Source organism: Onychomys torridus, chromosome 3 (genome assembly GCF_903995425.1).
Source record: "Onychomys torridus chromosome 3, mOncTor1.1, whole genome shotgun sequence".
Taxonomy (NCBI): Eukaryota; Metazoa; Chordata; class Mammalia; order Rodentia; family Cricetidae; genus Onychomys; species Onychomys torridus.
The window spans coordinates 107773574-107795357 of record NC_050445.1 but is presented as its reverse complement, the minus strand read 5'-3'; the positions used below and the strand labels follow the sequence as shown (position 1 = coordinate 107795357).

The 21784-nt window shown below is 53.8% G+C and overlaps 1 protein-coding gene across 2 annotated transcripts in view; it reads left to right on the top strand.

The window, feature by feature from the left end:
* Fbln2 (fibulin 2) overlaps positions 1-21532 on the top strand; it is a 63247-nt gene extending 41715 nt beyond the window's left edge. The window contains exons 4-18 of one of the 2 annotated variants that reach the window (XM_036182465.1): positions 1677-1806; positions 3743-3923; positions 5520-5729; positions 6200-6421; positions 6987-7088; positions 8899-9039; positions 12553-12687; positions 13843-13980; positions 15370-15513; positions 15629-15757; positions 16018-16143; positions 17781-17897; positions 18320-18448; positions 19664-19787; positions 20885-21532. In XM_036182465.1, coding sequence (XP_036038358.1) covers positions 1677-1806; positions 3743-3923; positions 5520-5729; positions 6200-6421; positions 6987-7088; positions 8899-9039; positions 12553-12687; positions 13843-13980; positions 15370-15513; positions 15629-15757; positions 16018-16143; positions 17781-17897; positions 18320-18448; positions 19664-19787; positions 20885-21242 — 2386 coding nt within the window. In that variant the 3' untranslated portion in view covers positions 21243-21532. The remainder of the gene's footprint in view (positions 1-1676; positions 1807-3742; positions 3924-5519; positions 5730-6199; positions 6422-6986; positions 7089-8898; positions 9040-12552; positions 12688-13842; positions 13981-15369; positions 15514-15628; positions 15758-16017; positions 16144-17780; positions 17898-18319; positions 18449-19663; positions 19788-20884) is intronic. The other variant, XM_036182466.1, reaches the window with a different exon arrangement.
* Positions 21533-21784: the final 252 nt, after the last annotated feature.

Sequence of the window (21784 nt, the reverse complement as noted above, 5' to 3'; positions counted from 1 at the left end):
GTGGCTGTCTCGGTGGGTAAATGCAATGGTGTGCAATTTAGAGCAAGTTCAACAGATCATCATCACCTTGGGGTTGTTGGGGTTCCCCCTCCCCCAGCTCAGCCACCCTGCATGTTCCAGAATGTGGCTGCTCTGTCCTTCTCTGCTACCTGTGATGCGGCTCAGATGCGCATGCTCTGCCTCCCCTGCCAGGATTGGTTTGCTGTTATCTTCCTTTCTCATCTTTGACTGCCTACTCAGTTTTCAAAAGGATAGTAAAGTCCAGAGAGTAATGGCCAGAATTAGAACCGATATTTTCTAACGTCCACCTCTGCCTCCTTCTAAGACTCTTCTAAGTCTGAGATAGAGTGTCATTATGTAGCCCTACCAACTTGAACCTCTCTGTGTAGACCAGGCTGACTTCAAACTCACAGAGATCTGCCTGCCTTTGCCTCCCAAGTGCTGGGATTGAAGGCGTGCACCACCCTGCCTGGCCCCACCCTGCCTTCTTTAGAGAAACTTGAATTCTAACCTGGTCCCTCCCCTTTCGTTTTTTTTTTTTTTTTTTTTGCTACTCCAACTTGGGGTTACTGAATGATGAGAGCATGCACACTGTTCAGACCCCGTGCATTTGGAGCTTTGCAGCCATAATGTATACTTACATCCCTCTTATCACCACATGGACCACAACTCCATCACTGGACAGCTGACCCCTGCATGTGTCCCTCCCAACTAGTGCTGAGTCCTGCTTCCCATGACATAAGCTTTGCTGGCTCATCAACCTCCTCTTCCACAGATTAGCCATGTGGACAGGTATTGTAGAATATTATTTTAAGAAGTGTTACATTTGCTTATGCTGTGGAACATTTGTTTAATGATGCAAAGATGTGTTGCATTCTTTTATGTTGCATTTGTTTAACTCTGTGAAGTTGTGTTGCCTTGCCTGTCTAAAACACCTGATTGGTCTAATTAAGAGCTGAATGGCCAATAGCAAGGCAGGAGAAAGGATAGGCAGGGCTGGCAGGCAGAGAATATATATATATATAGAAGGAGAAAAAGAGGGATTGGGAAGCAAGAGAGATCAAGGGGCAGGAAAAGGGGCCAGTCACTTGGCCACACACACTCAGCCAGGCATGGAATAAAAAGGAAAGAAAAGATATACAGAAATAGAGAAAGGTAAAAGCCCAGAGGCAGAAGGTAAATGGGATAATTTAAGTTAAGAAAAGCTGGCTAGAAACAAGCCAAGCTAAAGCCAGGCTTTTATGAGCAAGAATAAGCTTCCATGTGTTTATTTGGGAGCTGGGTGGCAGGCCCCCAAAAAGTAAAGAGTAAAAAACAACCAACATCAGAGAGGGGCAGGTAGTGACCACTCTCCCCACCAGATCTACCCTGTCCTTTCTGAGGTTGAGTCTCTAACTTTCTCCGGATTGATAGTGGAACTCTGAATGCCAACACCTTCCTTCAGAGGTCAAGGACACAGCTCTGAGACCCGTGGGTCCCAGGCCCACATCAAATCCATATGACATGGTGGGGTTGTGCCTGCCCTTCTGCCAGTACTGGTCCCACTTGCTGCAGACCTCGGGCTGGGGCTTCCCTTTCTCTACACTCCACCCCATCTCCCTCCTGTGAGGTGGGGGGATGTCACCCTCCTGGGGAGGGTCCCAAGAAGACAGGCACTGAAGCAGGCCCTGTTTCAGGATAGCCCAGAGGCACTGCTGTGTCTCCTACTTGAAGGAGAAGAGCTGCATGGCTGGCATTGTGAGGGCCAAGGAAGGTGAAGCCTGTGGAGTCGAGGACAATGATACCTGTGGCGTCTCCCTGTACCAGGCAAGTCCCCCCTTCCCCAATTGTGGGTGATATGGGTGACATTACATCTTGGGGGTGGGGTGGGAGGTAGACTCACCCCCTGCCCAGGAAATGTTAAGTCATGGCATTCGTCAACAAATCCACAAAGTAAGCATCGAACTCCATCAACAACCCAGGTGACATCGTGCCTTCTCTGAGGCAGGTCTGGTTGAGTGTGGCAGGATGTGGTGTGCCTGAAGGTAGTGCCTGAAGAGGTCTGTGGGTGGAGGTTGTGCTGGAGTGCACAGTAGCCCTAGAATCAGTATGGCTGCAAGCCATACAAGGGCCTAGAAGCTGGTTTTCCTTGCATGTGTGTGCTGGAGGCTGGAGGCTGGAGGCGGGCCCAAGCTAAAGCAAGAGGAAGGGGAAGTGTGGCCGGGTAGTAGAAGAGGCTCTTGCTGCTGCAGGCAGGTGTAGAGTCCTGCTTCTAGGGTTACCTTCACCCCATGCCCAGTTCCCTTCTCTCAGCCTCAGTTTCCCTATGCGTAAAATGGAGGCAAGGAATTGTCCACCCTGGGGCAGGCAAGGCCCAGTGCCAGCACCTGGAGCTTGAGGTCATGTGGTCTTCGGCAGTGGGCATGGCAGCATCAGTGGGCATGAAGGACTGGGATGTCACTCACCGGAGCTGTGCTTGTGGCTGGCGTGGCATCAGAAAATGTTCAGCTGGGCTTGTGTGGCTGTCATTGGCCGGTGGCTCCTCTGGAGCCAGATGATGTAGGTGGCCCACAGCTAAACTGGCTGTCTCTGTTCCCTGAATGGAACATTCTCTCCCACAGTGGGCTGGCTGGGCCTGGTTCAGATAGAGTTCTAAGAAAGATTGAAAGCATGTGTTGCTCAGCTTTCCTCACTGTGACACACCCGAGACCATGCCCCTATGAGAGTGAAAGGTTTGGGTTTAGTTCATCTACTTAGCCCTGATGCCTTTGGGGCTGTGGTGAGGTGGCATGGCATGGTGTGCATGGTAGAAGCAGTTGCTCACATAAGAGGGAAGAGACCGGTGTCCCCAAGTCCCCTTCAAGGGCGTGTCCTCGGTGACTTAAGACCTGCCACTAGACCCTTCCTGGGCCCTGGAGTAGGCATCTGCCAAATTCACACTATAATGACATGCAAGACCTTTAGAAGCCCAGGTTCAAAGTGGGCACATGATCACTTTTAGCTAATCCTCGTGACCACAGCAAATGATTGGTCACCCCAAGCTGGAGCCACATGCACACTCTCTGAGTTGCTGAGCTGTCCAGTTGCAGACTGGGTACCAGGGAGGCTGGTCAGCTGGAGCTGTGGCTGCATGCAGCCTGCTATCACAGTTTGACAATGTAAATCAGATTTCCCTGTGGTGGCTGGCAGTCTGCACTGGGTGGCTCTGAGTATCCTTAGGGATACAACCTCTGTCTTTTTGTTGAATTGTCATTGTCGAGTGTTAGCTTCAGGTCCCTTCATGACCTGACATGATGCCAGCAGCTCCAGCACGTATACACTCTAAGAAAGAGGACCAGGGAGAGCAAGACGGGTACACTTCCAAGTCAACCCTGTCACGAGCACTTTAGGTCGTCACCGGGATTGTACGAGCCCTGGAGAAATGCTGTCTTTTTGCTGAGCTGTCAGGATTGGAGTCTGCTTCTAAGGGTGGGGCATAGTGAGTAGGGCTAGGCTTCATTTGTAGTTCTTTCCAAAGGGACATTTATTTATTCATTAAAGAAAATTAACATTAGTCCTACGCTTCTCTAGACTTGGGATGTAGGGGTGGGCTGCCCTCCACCCTGGGAGAGCACACAGGCAGACAGAGGATCTAAATGATGTTAATTCACCCCAGAACCTGTCCCAGGCTATGCCCACAGACCCTGGATGAGTCACAGGCACATAGACCGTGGGAAATCAGGTAGGCTCTGAGGGCTTGATGCTGATGCTCTGTCTTCCTCAGCAATGCTGTGACTGCTGTGGCCTGGGACTCCGTGTGCGGGCTGAGGGCCAATCATGCGAATCCAACCCCAACCTGGGCTATCCCTGCAACCATGTCATGCTCTCCTGCTGTGAAGGCGAAGACCCCCTCATAGTGCCTGAGGTCCGTCGGCCACCAGAGCCTGAGGCCACCCCACGTAGAGGTGGGTGCTGCCCTCCCAGGTGGAGGCAGTTGGAGGAGGATGGTTAGGGCCCTTAGGATGGTTGGGCTGGGTAGCCTCAGGCCTCATTGGGGACCCTGGTCCATTGTTGTATGTGGTTTGAGGTTTGATCTCTGCTCTATAGAGTTCTGCGGCTACTGATTGGACTCTAACCAAGTTTGTACTGGCATGGCGGTCCCACACAGTTCTCTGTACCACTCACCAATCACCAGTGACCATCTGCCCTTGTACCCTCTCCTCACCACCCTGGCTGCTCTGGCTATAGTCACAGCCTTCCACTGTTTCCCCATCCCATCATGCAGATCTGCTTATCTATTTCTCCACCTAGTCACCTGTCTATCAGTCTGTCCGTCCATCCATCCACTTCTTATCCATCCACCTGCCTATCCACCCATTCATTGTTCCACTTCCTCATTACTTCCCAAATCTATTCATCATCTACCTCCCTACTCATTCACCCTCCCACTCATTCACTTATTCTTTCACCTACCCACCCACTCATCCGTTTTCATCCATCTTTCCATTCATCTGTCCCTCTACTTGCCCATCCATTCACTCACTCATCCATCCAACAGCTCATCCAAGGTGCTGGTTAAAAACAATGATTTCTGAAGAACAAGTCACTACCTAGAGAATGGTTCAAGGTAGAGTTCAGGAAGAAACCCAGAATCAGAGGTCAGAACAGGACTTGGCCAGGCAGGGTCCACCCATCCAACTTAACTATTCACATGATATCATAATATCCTTCCTCTTCCTGTGAGGAGCTTCTGGAGTCTTTTTGGGCCTGAGAGACGCTGGTGGTGAGAGCAGACTGTCCTGCTTCAAGTCCTGTTTGCAATGGCCTCAGGCATATCCCCTCCCCTTTCTTCTCTGCTGGGAGGATGGTCAGAAAGGGCACACAGTTGGCAATGAGCAAGGCCTGGACCATGGAAGTACATGCTGGTGTGCTCAGGGAACCTGGGCCTTGGTCTGCCTCTGCCCAGTCACAGTTCCAGGTCCTCAAGGATAGCTGTGGGCACCACCCAGGCCTTCTCAGGATGGAGCTCAATGCAGACACCTTCCCTATGTCAAGTCAATGGCTGCAACTTCACGCCTCCATTCTCTTCTTTGTTGCCTGAGGCTGATAGCAAGGGCTGAGGTATCAGACCAGGGCAGAGCTGCCCAGCAGCAGCAGCCTCCTCTTCCTCTCCCCTGTGGCCCTCTGCAGAGTAGGCAGTGGGTCCCAGGATCTGGAGTCACAAAGAGACCCAGTGCTGGCACAGCTAAGGAAGCTGCAGACAGACGTCACATCCTGATCTGTCTCAACCTAGGCCAGAACTCTTTCTATGACTCTCGTTCAGCACTTTAGCAAGAGCCCCCATTAGGCATAGTCCTGTCCTATTGAAGGGACTACCATGGGTTCACTATCACTCATCCATCCCCCATCCACCTACCTACCCATCCATCCATCCTCCCCTTCACCCCTCCTTCACTCCTCTGTCCCCATCTGTTGAACCTCTGTTGCTTTCCTGGATCCTGTGGGCTCAGCCACACACTGGCCAAGTTGGCTATGTTCCAAATGCTGACCAACCACCCCAGTTTCAGAGGCAGAGATGGCAAGCCGGGAGGCTCTATCACTGGGCACAGAGGCTGAACTGCCCAATAGCCTACCGGGAGATGACCAGGATGAGTGCCTGCTGCTCCCTGGGGAACTTTGCCAGCATCTTTGCATCAATACCGTGGGCTCCTACCGCTGTGCCTGCTTCCCTGGATTCGAGCTGCAGGGTGATGGACGTACCTGCCGCCCAGGTGAGCTGTAGGCAACCCAGGCACAGGCTTGTCTTGCCAGTGGAGGGTGGCCTGGCTAGGCTTCCTGCTGCCCCTGGGTTGATGCTGGCAGAAGCCAGAGGAGGCTTCTAGCTCTGGGAATTCTGAAGACTGCCTGGAGCTGGGTTCGGGCTTCAGAGACCCTCACCAGGCCCTAGCTGTGTCCTAGCGTCATGGCTTTCTCCCTGCCAGCTGTACGGGGTGGAGCTGCCTTTTAGTCTAGACACCCCCTACTTCTTCCTTCCCTCTTTTGCCTTCTTCCAGTAGCTGTGAGATAGCTCTTGCCCAAGGTGTGCTTGTACCCAGGGCCTCAGTTTCTTCCTTTGTGAATGGGCAAGAGGAGTGGTCAGTGAGGTCATTAGTCAGTGCCTGGTGTGGTTGCCTGTGAGTGTCCAAGGCCAGACAGAAGATGCAAGCCTGCCCCCTGCTGTATGCTCTGCTTATAACAACAGATGGAGGCGCGCCACGGTTGGACGCTGCAAGGGAGTCTGCTCCTAGGAGGTCTGAGTCTGCACCTAGGAGGTCTGAGTCTGCACCTAGGAGGTCTGAGTCTGCACCTAGGAGGTCTGAGTCTGCACTGAGGAGGTCTGAGTCTGCACTGAGGAGGTCTGAGTCTGCCCAAGTATCTCCCAACACCATTCCACTGCCTGTGCCACAGCCCAACACCTGCAAAGGTGAGTGGAGGGATGTGCCCTCTACAGGGCCTGAGCTGTACAAGCCTGGGCCATGTGGTGTGGTGGGCTCTGGGGCTGGGTGTATATGAGCTGGTCCAGGCCAATCGGGTACCTCTGCTTTGTGGAGGGGGTGGAACCTGCCTGGTGATGTCGGAGGAGGAAGAGGCAACACCAGGGGATTCTGGGTCTCTATGTGACCCTGGTCAAGTGGGTCATCTGCTCTGTCCCATTCCTCCTATAAAGCCAAATTTTCACTCAGGAATGCTGGGAAGTCCTCCCTGCCTGCCTTCTGTTCCTCAGTGTCCTCCCTAGTACTCAAGGAATGGCTTAGCATCTGAGTGGTGTGTGGGAGAAACTCAAAATATTGTTCCCAGTGCCAGCTGGGGACTGGAACCACCTCCTGGGGACCCTGTGAAAAGGCACAGGCATGGGGTTCTCATCTTTCCACATCTCTGCCTCGCTGGGCCTGCAGCGGAGACCCCCCACCCATATCGCAGAGTTGGGGGATGGGCAGTATGGTCAGGGCCAAGGCTTATGTGTTCTGACTGCAGGAATTTTCCCTCAGACAATGGGCCCTGCCAGCAGGTGTGCCGTGTTGTTGGAGGCACAGCCATGTGCTCCTGCTTCCCTGGCTATGCCATCATGGCAGATGGCGTGTCCTGTGAAGGTGAGTACCTTGGGGTCACACTCTAACTTTTGCAGGTCAGGTTGTCCTGTGGTGAGGTCTTAGGGTAGGGGTGACCAGGACCTCAAACTCACTCTGATCATGAGGTTCAGCTGTTGTGACAGAGAACCCCAGCAGAGCAGTGTAGATACAGATTCCTGGGAACTCTACAGACTCCCCAGATGTCCTGATTAGGGGCCCTGAGAAAGCTGAGAACTTGTGTTCTAACCAAAACCCATGCCAGACCCATGCCAGACATGGGCCATACTCACCTCACTGCTCCCTGGGGGCTGGCCTGGTCTGTGTGGCTGAGCTTGCTTTGTGGTCTCTGAGTTCATCCATGCTCAAGGCCAAGGTGGAGAGAGAGAGAAGGGAGCGATGTGTCACTGTGTCAGGGGCACAACCAGAAGTGGCCTCACGCCCCCCACCCCCACCCCGCATGCCTGAAGTGGGGAGAAGGGCCTCAGTCATGGAGGGAGAGTTGACATTGGTGACAGTGAGCTTCCTCTGCCACATGCACATGAAGAGTGATGGTCCAAAGTCCCCCCACCCTGCCCCCCGTGACCAGTGAAGGTGAGGTCCTGTCTTGGTGGGGTCATTGTAGACTAGGACCTCCTAGCACACAGTGCACAGTGGGAACAGTAGTTCTGACACTTGCTGGTTGGCTTCCTCAGTAAGTTTTGTCTGAACCAGCTTGAGAAATCCCAGGACCTTACCCCTCCTATCTGGACAGAGGTGGCATAGAGAGCTACAGGTCCAGGATATGTATGAGCTCAGGCTCAGGAGACATAGTCTGAATGTCTGCATATAATGATCAGGTCTGTCCAAGAGGGTGCCCACATACCTTTATGAAGCTCAGATCCCACATGCAATCATTCTGGAGCCTCAGTTTGTATATGAGTGACACTGTCCTGTTAGTCTAGAGAAGGTAGGTAGCTAAGACACATAGCCTGGTGGCAACTGACCAACCTTTTTCTCTGGTGGTGGAGACCACAGGCCCAGAGGATACTGTGTTCTTTGGGTTCTGAGTCTCCCCAGGGCTCTGGGGACTGAGAAGGTTATCTTGGTTCAGAAGTCTTCAGATCTGATCCCCACCAGGGACCTGGGACCAGGGTGCCCAGCATGCTGCCTCTGCTGGTATTCTCATTCTCCCACGAGCCCCTTCTCTCCGGGAGTGCTCCAGCAGAGGAGCTGAGGGGTAGAAGCCAGAGGTTGCAAAGGAGCATCTGTGAGAGTGTGTCCAGCTCCCACACAGGAGGAGACCTGCCCTACTCTGTTCTCAGAAACAATTGCAGGAATTCCCTGCTGGGACAGCCTGAGAATTTTTAAAACATTTCCAAATTTGAGTTTCTGATGAAACTTCAAAAACCTGCCCGTGGAGACCCTTTTGCATAGCCCCTCGCCTGGCAGCCTCTGGAGGTCCCCCACCTCCTTCTGTGAATGCCGCTGGCCATGACCCCAAAGCCTTTGAACTTGTAGGTTCTTCTGTTGCTAATTCCTTGGTGGGTGCAGACTTGGACATGACAGAGAGTGGGTTGGCGGCAGCTTGCTGCCTGTGGTGTGAACGTGGGCTGGTTGCTTGCCCTTTCTGAGTCTTACTCCATCTGCCCCTTACTGGGCGGTGGGAGCCAGCTCTAACATCTTCAAGTTTTACACACTCCACTTGGGTCCAAGGTTCAGCCATCACACTGACAGGCGCACATAGGTTGTTTTGGGTTTTGTTTTCGTTTCTTTCTCTCTCTGTCCCTGGATGCCCCTGGCAGCCATGCCTTCTCTAACAGCCTTCTGTTTTTCCTTCCGTGGCTGTCATTAGACCAAGATGAGTGCTTGATGGGCACTCACGATTGTAGCTGGCAACAGTTCTGTGTGAACACCCTGGGATCCTTCTACTGTGTCAACCACACAGTGCTCTGTGCAGAGGGCTATATCCTCAACGCACATAGGAAGTGTGTGGGTAAGCTGGAGCCCCTGCCTGCCGCCTGTGTCACGGCTGTCTGCTCTGCCCCATGCCAGTCCACCACATCATGCCACATGCTAAAGGACCTGTCCTTTGCACGTGAGCTCCCACACAGCGGCCTGCTGCGCTCTGTGTCACACCCTCGTGTCCCGGTGTCTTGTCCCGCTTGTTCTCGGTGGCTATGTTCCCAGATTATGCCTGTGACGAAGAAAGCTAATGAGATAGCTCCCTGGTGTGTCAAGGACAGGGAGGCCAGATGTGGGTAGCAGAACTATGCAGCAGTGTGGAGGCGGAGAGGCCCGGGCTGGAAACAGGACCCTAGTAGCTCTGGACCTTGTCTTTTCTCAGCTATTGGAAGCTGTTGATACCTAGGAGGATTGTGGGACATGTGCAGTGTGCATACAGCCTGGGTCATGTAGCCTGTCACCTCAGTCATTTAGATTGCCTATAGATTAATCTGGAATCTCCCAAAAGGAGAATGGATTGTACTGGGTCCAGATGACTCAGTTCAGCCTCCATTTGTTGTATGACCCTGAGCAGGTGGCATTTTCCCCTGAGTCTTCCCTCAGTGGGCAGGAGGGTGTGGACCCTGTGTCAGCCCACACATGCCTGGGCCTCTTGTCTACCTATACCTGATTGGTTGGAACTCTGGGGTTCTGTGGGCAAGGAAGGGCTCCATGCTGTCTTGTGTCTGGGTCATCTGGTATTCTCACTGAGGAAACAAAGCCATGGACTTGGGCATCTCAGAGATAACCCTGAGTAGTGGGCAAGTCAGGAAGACTGGCCAATGCTAAGACAGGGACACAGGCAAAGGGAGATGTCATTCTTGCCAGTGGCACCCAGGGGACGAGGCATCTACACCTGTTTCCAAGAATGGGCAGGACATGGAGCTGGGGAAAGGCACAAATCAGGGAGACAGCTGAGACAAAGGTGTGGGAGGTGGGAACCGGGTGCAGAGTGCTCAGGGCTTGCGACCAGAGTCCTGTCTGTCTTGCCTGTGCTTGGGGACCATGTCCAGCCTGGACATGTTCTCTTACTCCTGTGTACTGCTGGGCAGCGGTGTTGGCCGACATGTTTGCCTGGCTGCAGCCGTGGTACAACATGGCCCTCCTGACATGCTTGCCGGTGGTGGCAGCCCCTCCTGGGTGGGCTGGGTCTGTGTGTGACTGTTGGGAGGCATGTGAGCCCCCTTCACAGGATGTCCTCCCACCTGCCACTCCCTGGCTCGGCCACTAAGACCTGTGCTGCAGGGTCTTTAGCAGCTGGAAGATGGGCCCGAGGATAAGAAAGCCAAGTTACATTCCATTCAGCAAGATTTATGAGCATGCTCTATTTCTTCCCTCTTTTCTCTGCATAAACTATCAGCCTCCCCTCCTGTTCCATGCAAATATTGCTTGGGGGCTTGGGGGTTCCCCAGCTGCTCCACTCAGGTGTAGTAACTCAGGCAAGGGAGGGGCAGGATCATGCCTGGAAGAAGTGTGGCTTCGCTGGAGTCTGCTAACCCCTCTGAGCCTTAGTTTCCCCCTCCATGAAAGAGGTAGATGATGGTGCCTGCCTCTGAAGGTCACCGTGGAGGTCAGGTGCATTAGTTCCTGTGAGGAGCTCTGGCAGGGTTCCTGAGCCACTGAGGCTGGGGACAGGAGTGGGTGTGGCCTCTGCTAGGGCCCCCTGTGCTCCACTCTTAAAAGTTCCCAGCTGGGCTGGACTGTGGGGAGCTGAGGCAGTGCAGTCTCAGGTCTGGGGCCTCCCTGGCAGTGGGAAGCAAGCCGTGAGGAAAGCGTGTAGCTTGGACCAAGTGCCCTGGCTTCTGTCCCTGCTGGCTGCGTAACTCAGGCCAGTGGCATCCCTTGGGGGAGATTTCCCCGTCTGTGAAATGGCCACCCCTGGATCACAAGACAGTGAGTCTCATCAGTCCTTGTAACTTCCTGGCCCTGTGGTGATCCCGTGTGTGGGGGGGCTGTTACCATTCAATACTGTGAGTCCTCCCAGCTGTGGGAAACTCCTGGGTCCCTGTGCCGGTCCAGCTGTAAATCGTCTTTCTGGTGGCTAACCAGAACTGTCACTTTCCTGTCCCCATTCCTCTCCTGGAAGGGTCTCTTCCCCTACCCCACTCTCCTTCCTGGTCCCCTAGTTACCTCATAGATTCAACTCAAATGCTACCACCCTGAAAGGCAGCTGGCATTGCAGGACCAGGGTAGATAGTCCTCTGAGCTCAGCCCCAGGCACCTCACACCTCTCACCCAGATGTGTCTCCTTCTGCCTGTCTTGATTCAGCTGCTCAGCTGGTCACTCATGAAGGTCAGGGGCTGTGTTGACCCACTGTGTGGCCACAGGAACATGAATAAGCATTGGCCGGTGTGGCACTGAGCGATTGGGCTGTGCCTAGTGCCATTATCTCCCAGGTACAGGCAGGAGAGGCAGGGCTGGGCAACGCCTCCACGGGACCTTAGCCCTAGCCTGGAGGCAGTTATGGGTTGGTGACCTCTGCTTCCTTTTGCCTCAGTCCACTGTTCCCGCCTCCCTGCTGCCCATTCCTAGAGTGTCCCAATGTCTGTCCTTGACCTCTTCCTCATGTACCCATTCCCTCAAGTGACCTCAGCCACCTGACCACTCCCCTCGACTCCTTCAGTGAGCCCGGAAGTTGATCTCTAGCTGCCTCCTAGCCCCAGGACCTCTGAGACCTTCCTCTGCACCCCTGCTCTGGCCAGCTGGCCCACCCCGGGTGCTGGCGACTGTCCAGCTGCTCAACCCAAAGCTGCACTGACTTCCTGGTTCTCTCACCCCGCCTCTGCCATCCGTGGGTCCTGTTGCTTCTGCCCTCCCCCACGCCTGGTGGTACCCGCCACCATCCCTCTAGGGAGAATTATATTTCCTCCTAAACTGTTCTCCAGCTCCAGCCAGGGTGCCCTCACTCCTATACCAGGAACCCTCTATGGTTCCCAATCTCTTCTTGTCCTAATCTCATCCGTTCACGTTTTCTTCTCTCCCCTACAGCCACACCTGCCTCTGGGCTGGCCCTGAACTCACCCGGGCTGTCATATAACTGTTCCTTCTGCCTGCACTGTCAGAGTGGTTCCTGCTGTCATCTCTTCACATTCTGACTCGATGCCATCTTTCTGACAGTGCTCCTCGTTCCTGCCTTAAACTCGCTCTGTCTACACCTCAGCCCACCCTCCTCCTGCTGTGGTCCCCATAGCCCTCTTGACAACCTCACTGCCTTGTGCAAGCATCTCCCAGCGTCTACTCCAAGGGCAGGTGTTTCTGTCTTGTTCACTCACTCGTCCCTCTCGCTGAGAGCCCTGCTTGGCACGTAGAGGGGTATGATAAATCTTTGTTGAATGAAGGGATACTTGGATAAGGGACATCAGCTGCGTGCTTCTCCCTGCATGGTGAGTACCTGAGGTCAGAGGCCGGTGTTTTCTGTCTCCTGGTGCCTGGTTGTGCTAGCTGGGCCTGTGTCCCTGGAGCCCCCACAGGCCTTGACAGCTAGCTGCCTTGATCTCCACACAGACATCAACGAGTGTGTGACAGAACTGCACACATGCACCAGGGACGAGCACTGTGTGAACACGCCGGGCTCCTTCCAGTGCTACAAGACGCTCACCTGTGAGCCAGGCTATGTGCTCACAGATGGCGAGTGCACAGGTGAGAAAGTGCTGAGGTCCAGCCCCACTTCTGCACCCCAGGGATGCCCCCCACTATCTCTTCCCCCACATTCCCGTACTTGACTTTCCTGTCCTTGGGATGGAGGTGTTTGGAGCAGAGGGGTCTGAGGTTAGGGATGGGTGTTGGGACGAGGCCAGCCTCTGGCCCTGGCCTTCCTACCACCTGTTGGCCCCTATGCCAGTCTTTCTCCTCACTGTGCCTCAGTTCCCCTGTTTGCACACTGAAATGGAGCCCCACAGAAGACTGTTCATGTTCCTTTCACTGGAAAAGTCTAGCTTTTTAAGAAGAGAAGGGTTTTTGTTTGTTTGTTTTTTTCTAAGTATCTTAACAAGTATTTCTCAAGCTTCTTTTAATGCCAGATGGGATTCTGGGTACCGGCACTGGTGTGAGGTGACCTTTCTGTGACCTTGTGGTAGGGGGTGGAGGAATATAGGAGATGGCAGAGTGACCATGGGAGATGGGAGGGTGTGTCTCCACTGTGGGTCTATAAAGGCTCCCATAAAAGGGAGAGTGTAGTTGAGACCTTGATGATGGGAGCCTACCTGGAAAGGCGTTTTGGGCATAGGGAACAGCAAGCCTAGAGGCTTCTAACATGATGGATCATGGCAAGGGCCCCAGGTGTGAACCCCTGTGCTCCTCTTTCATGAATATTTCTGTCCAATTCTTGTGAGTGTGGTATGATGAGTGATAGGGAGCCAGATTGCCTGGCATTCTGTAGCAATGGAAGCTTGCCTCTGCCTCAGTTTTCCCCACGGGAAGATGGGCTACTTCTTGGTGGTGCTGTGAGGATGACATAAATCAAATCACCTCACGTGCTTTGAATAGTGGTGGGACTGTGGAGGAGCTCAGGGCATGGAGGAGCTCGGGGCATGGAGGAGCTCGGGGCATGGAGGAGCTCAGAATGTTGAATAGTGGTGGGGACCATGGAGGAGCTTGGGGCATGTGGTTATGTCATTTTTACTCTGGGACACGGGCCTCCCCAGTGTCTTGTCCCTGCCACCTTGCTGGGTTGCAGACCTTTGTGACTGCTGAGATTACAGTGGTGTGAAGATGGGGGACGTGTGGCAGGGTTGCTAGATGTGAGGTTGGGGCCCACCTGCCTCCCACCCCTGATGTCCAACCTCTGTATGGCAGACGTGGATGAGTGTGTGACAGGCACACACAACTGCCAGCCAGCCTTCTCATGCCAGAACACCAAAGGCTCCTTCTACTGCCAGGCCCGGCAGCGCTGCATGGATGGCTTCTTGCAGGACCCTGAGGGCAACTGCGTGGGTAAGTGGGCTGTGGGCTGTGGCTCCTGGGGTCTTGGGGGCTTTAAAGGCCTGGTGGAACTAACTGGTTGCTCCCTTCTCCCAACTTCAATGTCTTCATCCATTGAGTGGGTGGGTGGGACACGCGCCAAATGGTAGCTGCTCTGCTTGTCTCGGAGCTGTTTCCTCCCAAGGCCTCAGTTTACCGTCTTGTGGGACCACACTGGAAGAACGCAGGTCATGTGGTTTTGACCCCGCTGACAGGAAGGACTGTCTGTGATGCAATGTCACAGGGTTCCTGCCTGAAGTGAAACCCACAGGTACCTTTATTGTCAAAGACCACTGCTGAGGTCTTCTAGATCAGCTCCACCTTCATTGTCAAAGACCACTGCTGAGGTCTTCTAGATCAGCTCCGCGCCATGCTTAGGGTAGGGATGTCCAGTGTGACGGAGGCTGGCCTCATTGTTCTGAGAAGGTCTGAGATGTCACCCCTTGAGCTGCTGACTTGGCTCCTGTCAGAAGACAGGTGGCAGAAGGGACAATGACACAGAGAGGAAAGACTGGTCAGGTGACAAGCAGTGCATGTGACAATAGCATATCACAAGGAGACCAAGTGGTGGAGGGGGATCTGCCTGTCCAAAGCTTCACCAAGATTCTGGAGGTTCCCCCAGCCGGCCTGAGTGTTGCCGGTGTGTTGCCTTTAGTGTCTACCACCACTATGCCCCAGGGCACATGGACCACCCCTCCAGGCCAGAGTTGGCAAGGAGGAGAGGTTCTTACATATCCACACAGCTCTTCAGTGGTTCATTGTGGGCAGCATTTCCTGAGTACCTACTATGTTCTAGGGTTCTAGATGGGGGTAGTCATAGCATTTGCTGAACTGTTTAGTGGGGAGGAGATCAAATAGGCAGCCGTGTTCATAAAAACATCAGTAATTCATGTATACTTTGATAAATATAAATAATCCATGACCAGCCAGGAGGGTCTCCTTGAGGTGACACTGGCTAATGGCCTGAGGAAGGAAGCAAGCTAGTACTAGAAAACATTAGGGACAGTGTGTGGCAGGTAGTGGGGCTGTGTGCATGTGCGTGTGTGCGTGTGTGTGCGTGTGTGGTCTTCAGAGTTGGGGGAGCAGCTGGCAGGTCCCTGTATTCTTGGTACTGTAGGCACTGTTGGAAAAGCCAGTGCAGGGCCTGCCATTCTAGTTGCCCCTGTGCAGCCTTGACTTCCCCTTGGGTTAGCTCTTCCACTGGATAGATGTGTACAGGTTATAGTCAGCCCCGTGGCTTCTAGAGGTGGGACTCAGGCACCAGGGTCCAGGGGTGGGATGGTCTAGGCCTAAAGCCCAGAGCTGGCCAGATGAGCATAGGAGGGGTGAGACAGGCTTTCCATCACCCTGTCCCTCCTGCAGACATCAACGAATGCACATCATTACTGGAGCCCTGCCGCGCAGGATTCAGCTGCGTCAACACAGTGGGCTCCTACACGTGTCAGAGGAACCCACTGGTCTGCAGGCATGGTTACCATGCCGATGAGGATGGCTCCAAATGTGTGGGTAAGGTTGGAGCCTCCCTGAATCCACAAAGTCTCCTCATCTAGTTCTCGGCCCCAGAGAGGCCCTGTAGAGGGACCACCCAGACCTCAGGGTGCCCTGCTTGCCTGCCCCACAGATGTGAATGAGTGTGAAACAGGTGTGCACCGCTGTGGCGAGGGCCAACTGTGCCACAACCTCCCTGGATCCTACCGCTGTGACTGCAAGCCTGGCTTCCAGAGGGATGCATTTGGCAGGACCTGCATTGGTAAGGGATGCTGGGGTCTGAGATGCCCTGGGTGCAAAGAGCCTGCCCCTCTGTGCCCCTTCCGCTTTCTGGCCTGGACCTTCCTGGATGTCAGCTTTCAAGCTACCCTCCTCCTCTTGGCTCTGATTCTGTCCTCTAGCCCTCTTATCATCTTGTCCTCCTTGTCTCTGCACCCTTTACTTTGGGTAACTCTGCTTCTGGACCACTTCCCTGATGGCTAGCTGCCCACTCTGTGGCTGCTGTTCACCGTCTCCCCACAGATGTGAACGAATGCTGGATCTCACCGGGGCGCCTGTGCCAGCACACGTGTGAGAACACACCCGGCTCCTACCGCTGCTCCTGTGCTACTGGCTTCGTTTTGGCTGCAGACGGAAAGCACTGTGAAGGTACTGCCCACCCTGACTTCTGACCCCATGCACCTGGCTCCCACTTGGACAGACAGCCTTTGATTCCTACTGTGATCACAGGGAGTTTGCTGCCAAGATGGCACAAGGCAACCATGAGAGTTCAGGAGATGTGAGGGAGCAATGGTCACATGATTCCCATGGATGATGCCATCAAGCAGGAAGGTCCAGGACAGTCTCATTTTCCTGCCTTTTCAGAAACCAAGAATTTCAGTATGAATGTAAAATTAGCTGTTACTTGCACATTGCTGGTGGCATAAGCCTTGAAGTATATACACTGAGCTAAACCAAGTGTAGGCACAGACTATGGCTGTGGTTCAAGTCTTCTCAAGTATGATGGGCCTGTAGCTGGGGCAGTGATGGCACACTGTTCCCACAGATGCCTTTAGTGCAGCTGGCCAAGGTCTGCTGAGGAAGGAAGTCATGGGGCAATGAGAAGCTGGGCCTCAGCTGAGAGGCCATGGCATCTCTGGCCCCATTTTCTTAGCTCTCTCTTCCTCACTCTTGTCTATGTGGGCAAATCTGCTGAGACCTCAGGGGACTCCCGGTCCTTCGGCCCTGCTGTGTGTGGCTGTCCTCAGGACACTGAGGACATTATACTGTGGGCATGCCTCATACCAGGTTGGGTGTGGGCAACTTGGAGCGGACAGCACTTCTATCTTCCCAGCATTTTGCCTAGGCACAATTCCTACATTCGCCTCTGTGCTCCCATTGCTGAGTGTTGGAGATGTGGAGGTGAACTGAGCATGGATTGCCTCCCAGAAGCTCAGCCCAGCAGAATGGACAAGCCACATATTGATACATGGCTTGTCTTCTGTGAATGACATGAGTTTCAAGAATTAGACAGGGTCAGGCATGGCTTGCCCACTTTTACATTCCCCTCAGCCCCTCTAGGCCACGTTTGCCTCCTTGATGTCCTTAAAAACACCCAACAAGCTCCCGCCTCAGGCCCTTTGCACATGCTGTGCCCTCTACCTGGAGAGTCCAGATGGTCACATGGCCCTGTTCTGATCACATCCTCCTTGATTGCTTTATATAAGGCTGCAGCCCACCATAGGACCACCATGAGACACCCCTTCCCATTTCTCTGATGTTTCCCCATGCCATTTGACGTACTTAGGCATGCTGGCTGACTGGTTTACCACTCCTTTCTCTTCCCCTCTTCTCTCCATGTGTGAGCTAGCTTTTCCAGGTGAAGATTTTGTCTGCCCTGTTCATGGCTGTCTCCCCAAGTCCAGTGCAGGACTGGCACAGTCTAATCTGAAACATTCAGTGTACCCATATGCTCCGAGGAAGCCCTGAACTAGCCCTCCTGATGCACCCCACCCCAGCTCCTGCACCCTCCCCCAACCTCACGCAGTGTCAGCTCTTGGTGGCTTAGTGTTGTGCCTAGGTGACTGGAGTCATCTGTTCTAGCAGGATGGCACCAGGCTCTGCCTTGGCTTTGTCCTGGGGCCAGAGGACCTGCCCTTGCTCAATGGCTTGCCTGGTCCCATCCTCCTCAAAGGAGGGCTGAAAGGAATATCTGTCTGTCCAAGCAAGGATACTGGTGAGCCAGCCCAGCCCAGCCCAGTAATGGGCTGGGAGGACCCACCGTGATGGAGACCATGTCCCCACAGATGTGAATGAGTGTGAGACCCAGCGCTGCAGCCAGGAGTGTGCCAACATCTATGGTTCCTATCAGTGCTACTGTCGCCAGGGCTACCAGCTGGCAGAGGATGGGCATAGCTGCACAGGTGGGTGCCTGTCCTCTCCAAGGACTCTCACGAAGAAGGGACCTTTTTTGTGCTGGGATCCCAGAGGATTTAGTGTTGGGTCTGAGTTTATATCCCAGCCTATAGTTTCCCTGCTGTGGGACCTTGGGTCTTTCCACTCTGATCTAAGGTTCCTCAACTGTAAAGTGAGATGATGACCCTGATCTCAACAGGAGGACATCACCCAAGTCAGGCTGGCACCTGAATAGGCCTTGGCTGATACCGTCATGATCAGTAACATGTGTTGTTGTGTGAGACACACTCCAGTTCTAGTCCCCATCTCCTATGTGGCCTTGAACAATTCACACCCACCAGTAGAGCCTTCTTGTCTTCCCTTGTAAACGGGCCCCTGGGATTCCCGGCCTGTGGATGGCCGAGGCTCACCAGCTGACCCTTTCTGACAGACATCGATGAGTGTGCACAGGGTGCTGGTATTCTCTGCACCTTCCGCTGTGTCAACGTGCCCGGGAGTTACCAGTGTGCATGCCCAGAGCAGGGCTACATGATGATGGCCAACGGGAGGTCCTGCAAGGGTGAGTGCCAGCCTCCACTGCGCCAGGCCTTGGGCAGCTCTGTGCCAGCCTCCACTCCGCCGGGCCTTGGACAGTTCTGTTCCAGCCTCCACTGCGCCAGTTCTTGGGCACCTCTGTGCCAGCCTCCACTCTGCCAGGCCTTGGGCACCTCCGTGCTTGCGCTGCGTGCTGTGAACTGCCTCATGCTTGGAGAGCAGCACTAATCCCATGTGCTCAGAACAGCTGTGCTCAGGGCAAAGTCTCCAGGTCCAGACCTGGGAGGAGGAAGGTGATGGGCTTCTTGCCACTCATGCCAGTGTAGCATCTTCCAGGCTTGGCCTTGAATCTGCATCCTGCCCTGGTGTGAGGAGGCAGGGGACTGTCTATGAGCATACTGGAAGCAGAGCCTCAGAGACCTGAGCTACTGTCCTCGAATCTCTGCCAGACTCTGTCCAGTGTCAGGTCGGGACAGGAACGTGTGTGGTCCACAGGCCAGATGTAGGGAAGGAGTCACAGGGAAGTCGGCACTAGTCTAGTCAGGTTGATGCCCCTGTCACAGCGGTGCACATCAGGAAACAGGGGAGGTGGCTCCTGTCACGGGGACACAGCACGCCCCAGCTTTAGTAGTTGGTCAGATTTGCTTCAGAGGAGATAGTCCTGGGATAGACCAGACCTGCAACTTTCACTGTCCCTCTGAGCTGGATTCTAAGCTGTGATTCTGAGGTCAGTGTCATGGACCACAAAATTCTGGGCAAGCCAAGCCAGCAAGACAAGGTGGCCATGGGAGAGGCCCTGACTCCCCCTCAGGAGAGGCTTGGGACTCGGAGCCTGGGTGGCCTTGTTATGTAGTGAGTGGATCTGTGGGGCTCAGTGACTAGCTCTCCTGCCCCTGTGTGTCTCAAGGGAAGAGTGCCTTAGACACGGAAGGGCAAGGCAGATTGCTCTGCATACAGGTTGGCGGCTGTGGGTGCTGGAGTTAGTCCAGCACCGGGCTGCACCCCAGTTTGTGGTTGGGCTTGATGTGTAGTGGGGCACCTTGGACTTTATTCTGAGAACCTGAGAAGCAGGGTCGGGACCCACTGCTGTTGTGTGGGGGTGAGATAGGGCGCTACAGTGAGCTGTGCTCTTAGGTCACATAGCTATCTGGGACCCAGGCCTCCAGTGTGGGTGGGAGTGGTCCAGGCTGGGTTCCTATGTCACGAGGACTCTCCTAACAGCTCTACTCTCCCCTCCCAGACCTGGATGAGTGTGCACTGGGCACCCACAACTGCTCTGAGGCTGAGACCTGCTACAACATCCAGGGCAGTTTCCGCTGCCTGCGCTTCGAGTGCCCACCAAACTACGTCCGGGTCTCGGAAATGTGAGTGCCTTCAGCCCTGAGTGATCCAGGGCCCTTCGCTGCCTCTGTGCCTCAGGCCGAATGGCAGACAACACATCCTACCCTTTCCTATAAAGCACTATGAAGAGAAATAGAGAACTGTCCATGCAAAAAGAGGGCTGTCACCTCCAAGGGAGTAAGTTTGATCTGGAGTCAGATATAAATGACCATGGCCCAGGAACATGAATTAAGGTTGCCTCAAAGAGCGTGTTTATGGAAACAGTTTTATGAAGTCAATCAGTTAATCAGCCTTGTAGAATCTTTAACACAGACATAGTATTTGCTGAAAACTTCATTTCACAGCCTCACCTCCCTACACACACACACACACACACACACACACACATACACACAGCTCATGCATTACCTACTGTGTTAATAACTCCCCAGCATTTGATCCTTTATTATAGATACTCTTTACCTCCTTGGGGGTTCTGGGGACCTGCAGCCAGAGCAGCCTTATGGTGTAGCTTCATGAGGGCTCCAGTTGGGGTCTCCTGAGAACCCCATCAAGCTGTTCCTGTCCCTGCCCCATCATCTGGCTGTTGGCCTGCATTTGCAGGACCTTCCAGGCACTCACCAGGTTGTAGACTGAGGTCTCTGTGCCTCACCCCTCAGCCTCTCCCAGGCAGCCTGTGCTGTGGCCTCCTTAGTGCAGGCTACCAGTTGAGGGAGCTGCAGAACTTAAGCTGACTTTAACTTGAAGTGCTAACACCCATCACTGCAAGAGTGGAGTGTGGCTGCCATTAGGCAACACTGAGGTAGTATCAGGAAGCCTGGTGGGGAGGGTGATAGAAGAGGGAAGGGGAAGAAAGAAAGGAACAAACGTGGATTTAAAAAAAAGTCCTGCTGGGACCCTGTGCCGGTCACTGTCAACCACACACCCCTGGGAGACCATCTCTCAGCTGTGGAAACTGAGGCCCAGAAGGTTGAGTGTTTACTTGAGGCTGGACTCCCATGGGTAGAGCTCACATTTGGTCTCTGGTCTACTGGTTCCTGAGCCACCTGCTGGGGTCTGTCCCGTCTCTGGGATGGGAGTGAGGGTCCCCAGCCACTGACCAAGCATCCTTCCCTCACAGGAAATGTGAGCGCACCACATGCCAGGATATCACAGAGTGCCAGACCTCGCCAGCTCGCATCACACATTACCAGCTCAATTTCCAGACTGGTCTACTGGTACCTGCACACATCTTCCGCATCGGCCCTGCGCCCGCCTTTGCTGGGGACACCATCTCCCTGACCATCACCAAGGGTAATGAGGAGGGCTACTTTATCACAAGCAGACTCAATGCCTACACTGGTGTGGTATCCCTGCAGAGGTCTGTCCTGGAGCCACGGGACTTTGCCCTGGATGTAGAGATGAAGCTGTGGCGGCAAGGCTCTGTCACTACCTTCCTGGCCAAGATGTACATCTTCTTCACCACATTTGCCCCATGAGGTGCCCGTCCCTCCAGGTGGCATCTGGGCAGCTGTGCCACTCCTGAGTGGCTTTTGCTGTGACTCTGTAACTTAACATAATCATGCTGATATGGTTGGTCTTGAGTCTTTGCCATGGAAGGAAGGAGATGTACCCCAGCAGGCGCTGGGTACAGGTCAAGGTCACCCAAGGCTGGATGATGGCCCACAGACTGGACACAGCCACAAGGTACCTCAGAACTCCACTCCACGACTATGGCTAAAGATGACATTTCAATCTTGGTTCCACTGTGTTCTTCAATTAAAAAACAAAAAACAACAAACCAACAAAACAAAAAACCTAGCTAGGTCTGAGGGTCCTTTAATCCCAGCACTGGGGAGGCAGAGGCAAGCAGATCTCTATGAGTTCCAGGCCAGCCTGGTCTACATTGGGAGTCCCAACAGCTGGGACTACATAAAGAAACCCTGTCTCAAAAAAAGAAAAGTGAAAAAAATCATTTTATAAAGTTTTTTTTTTTTTGCTGTTTAATTATAAGAATAGTACATATGCATTATTAAAAATG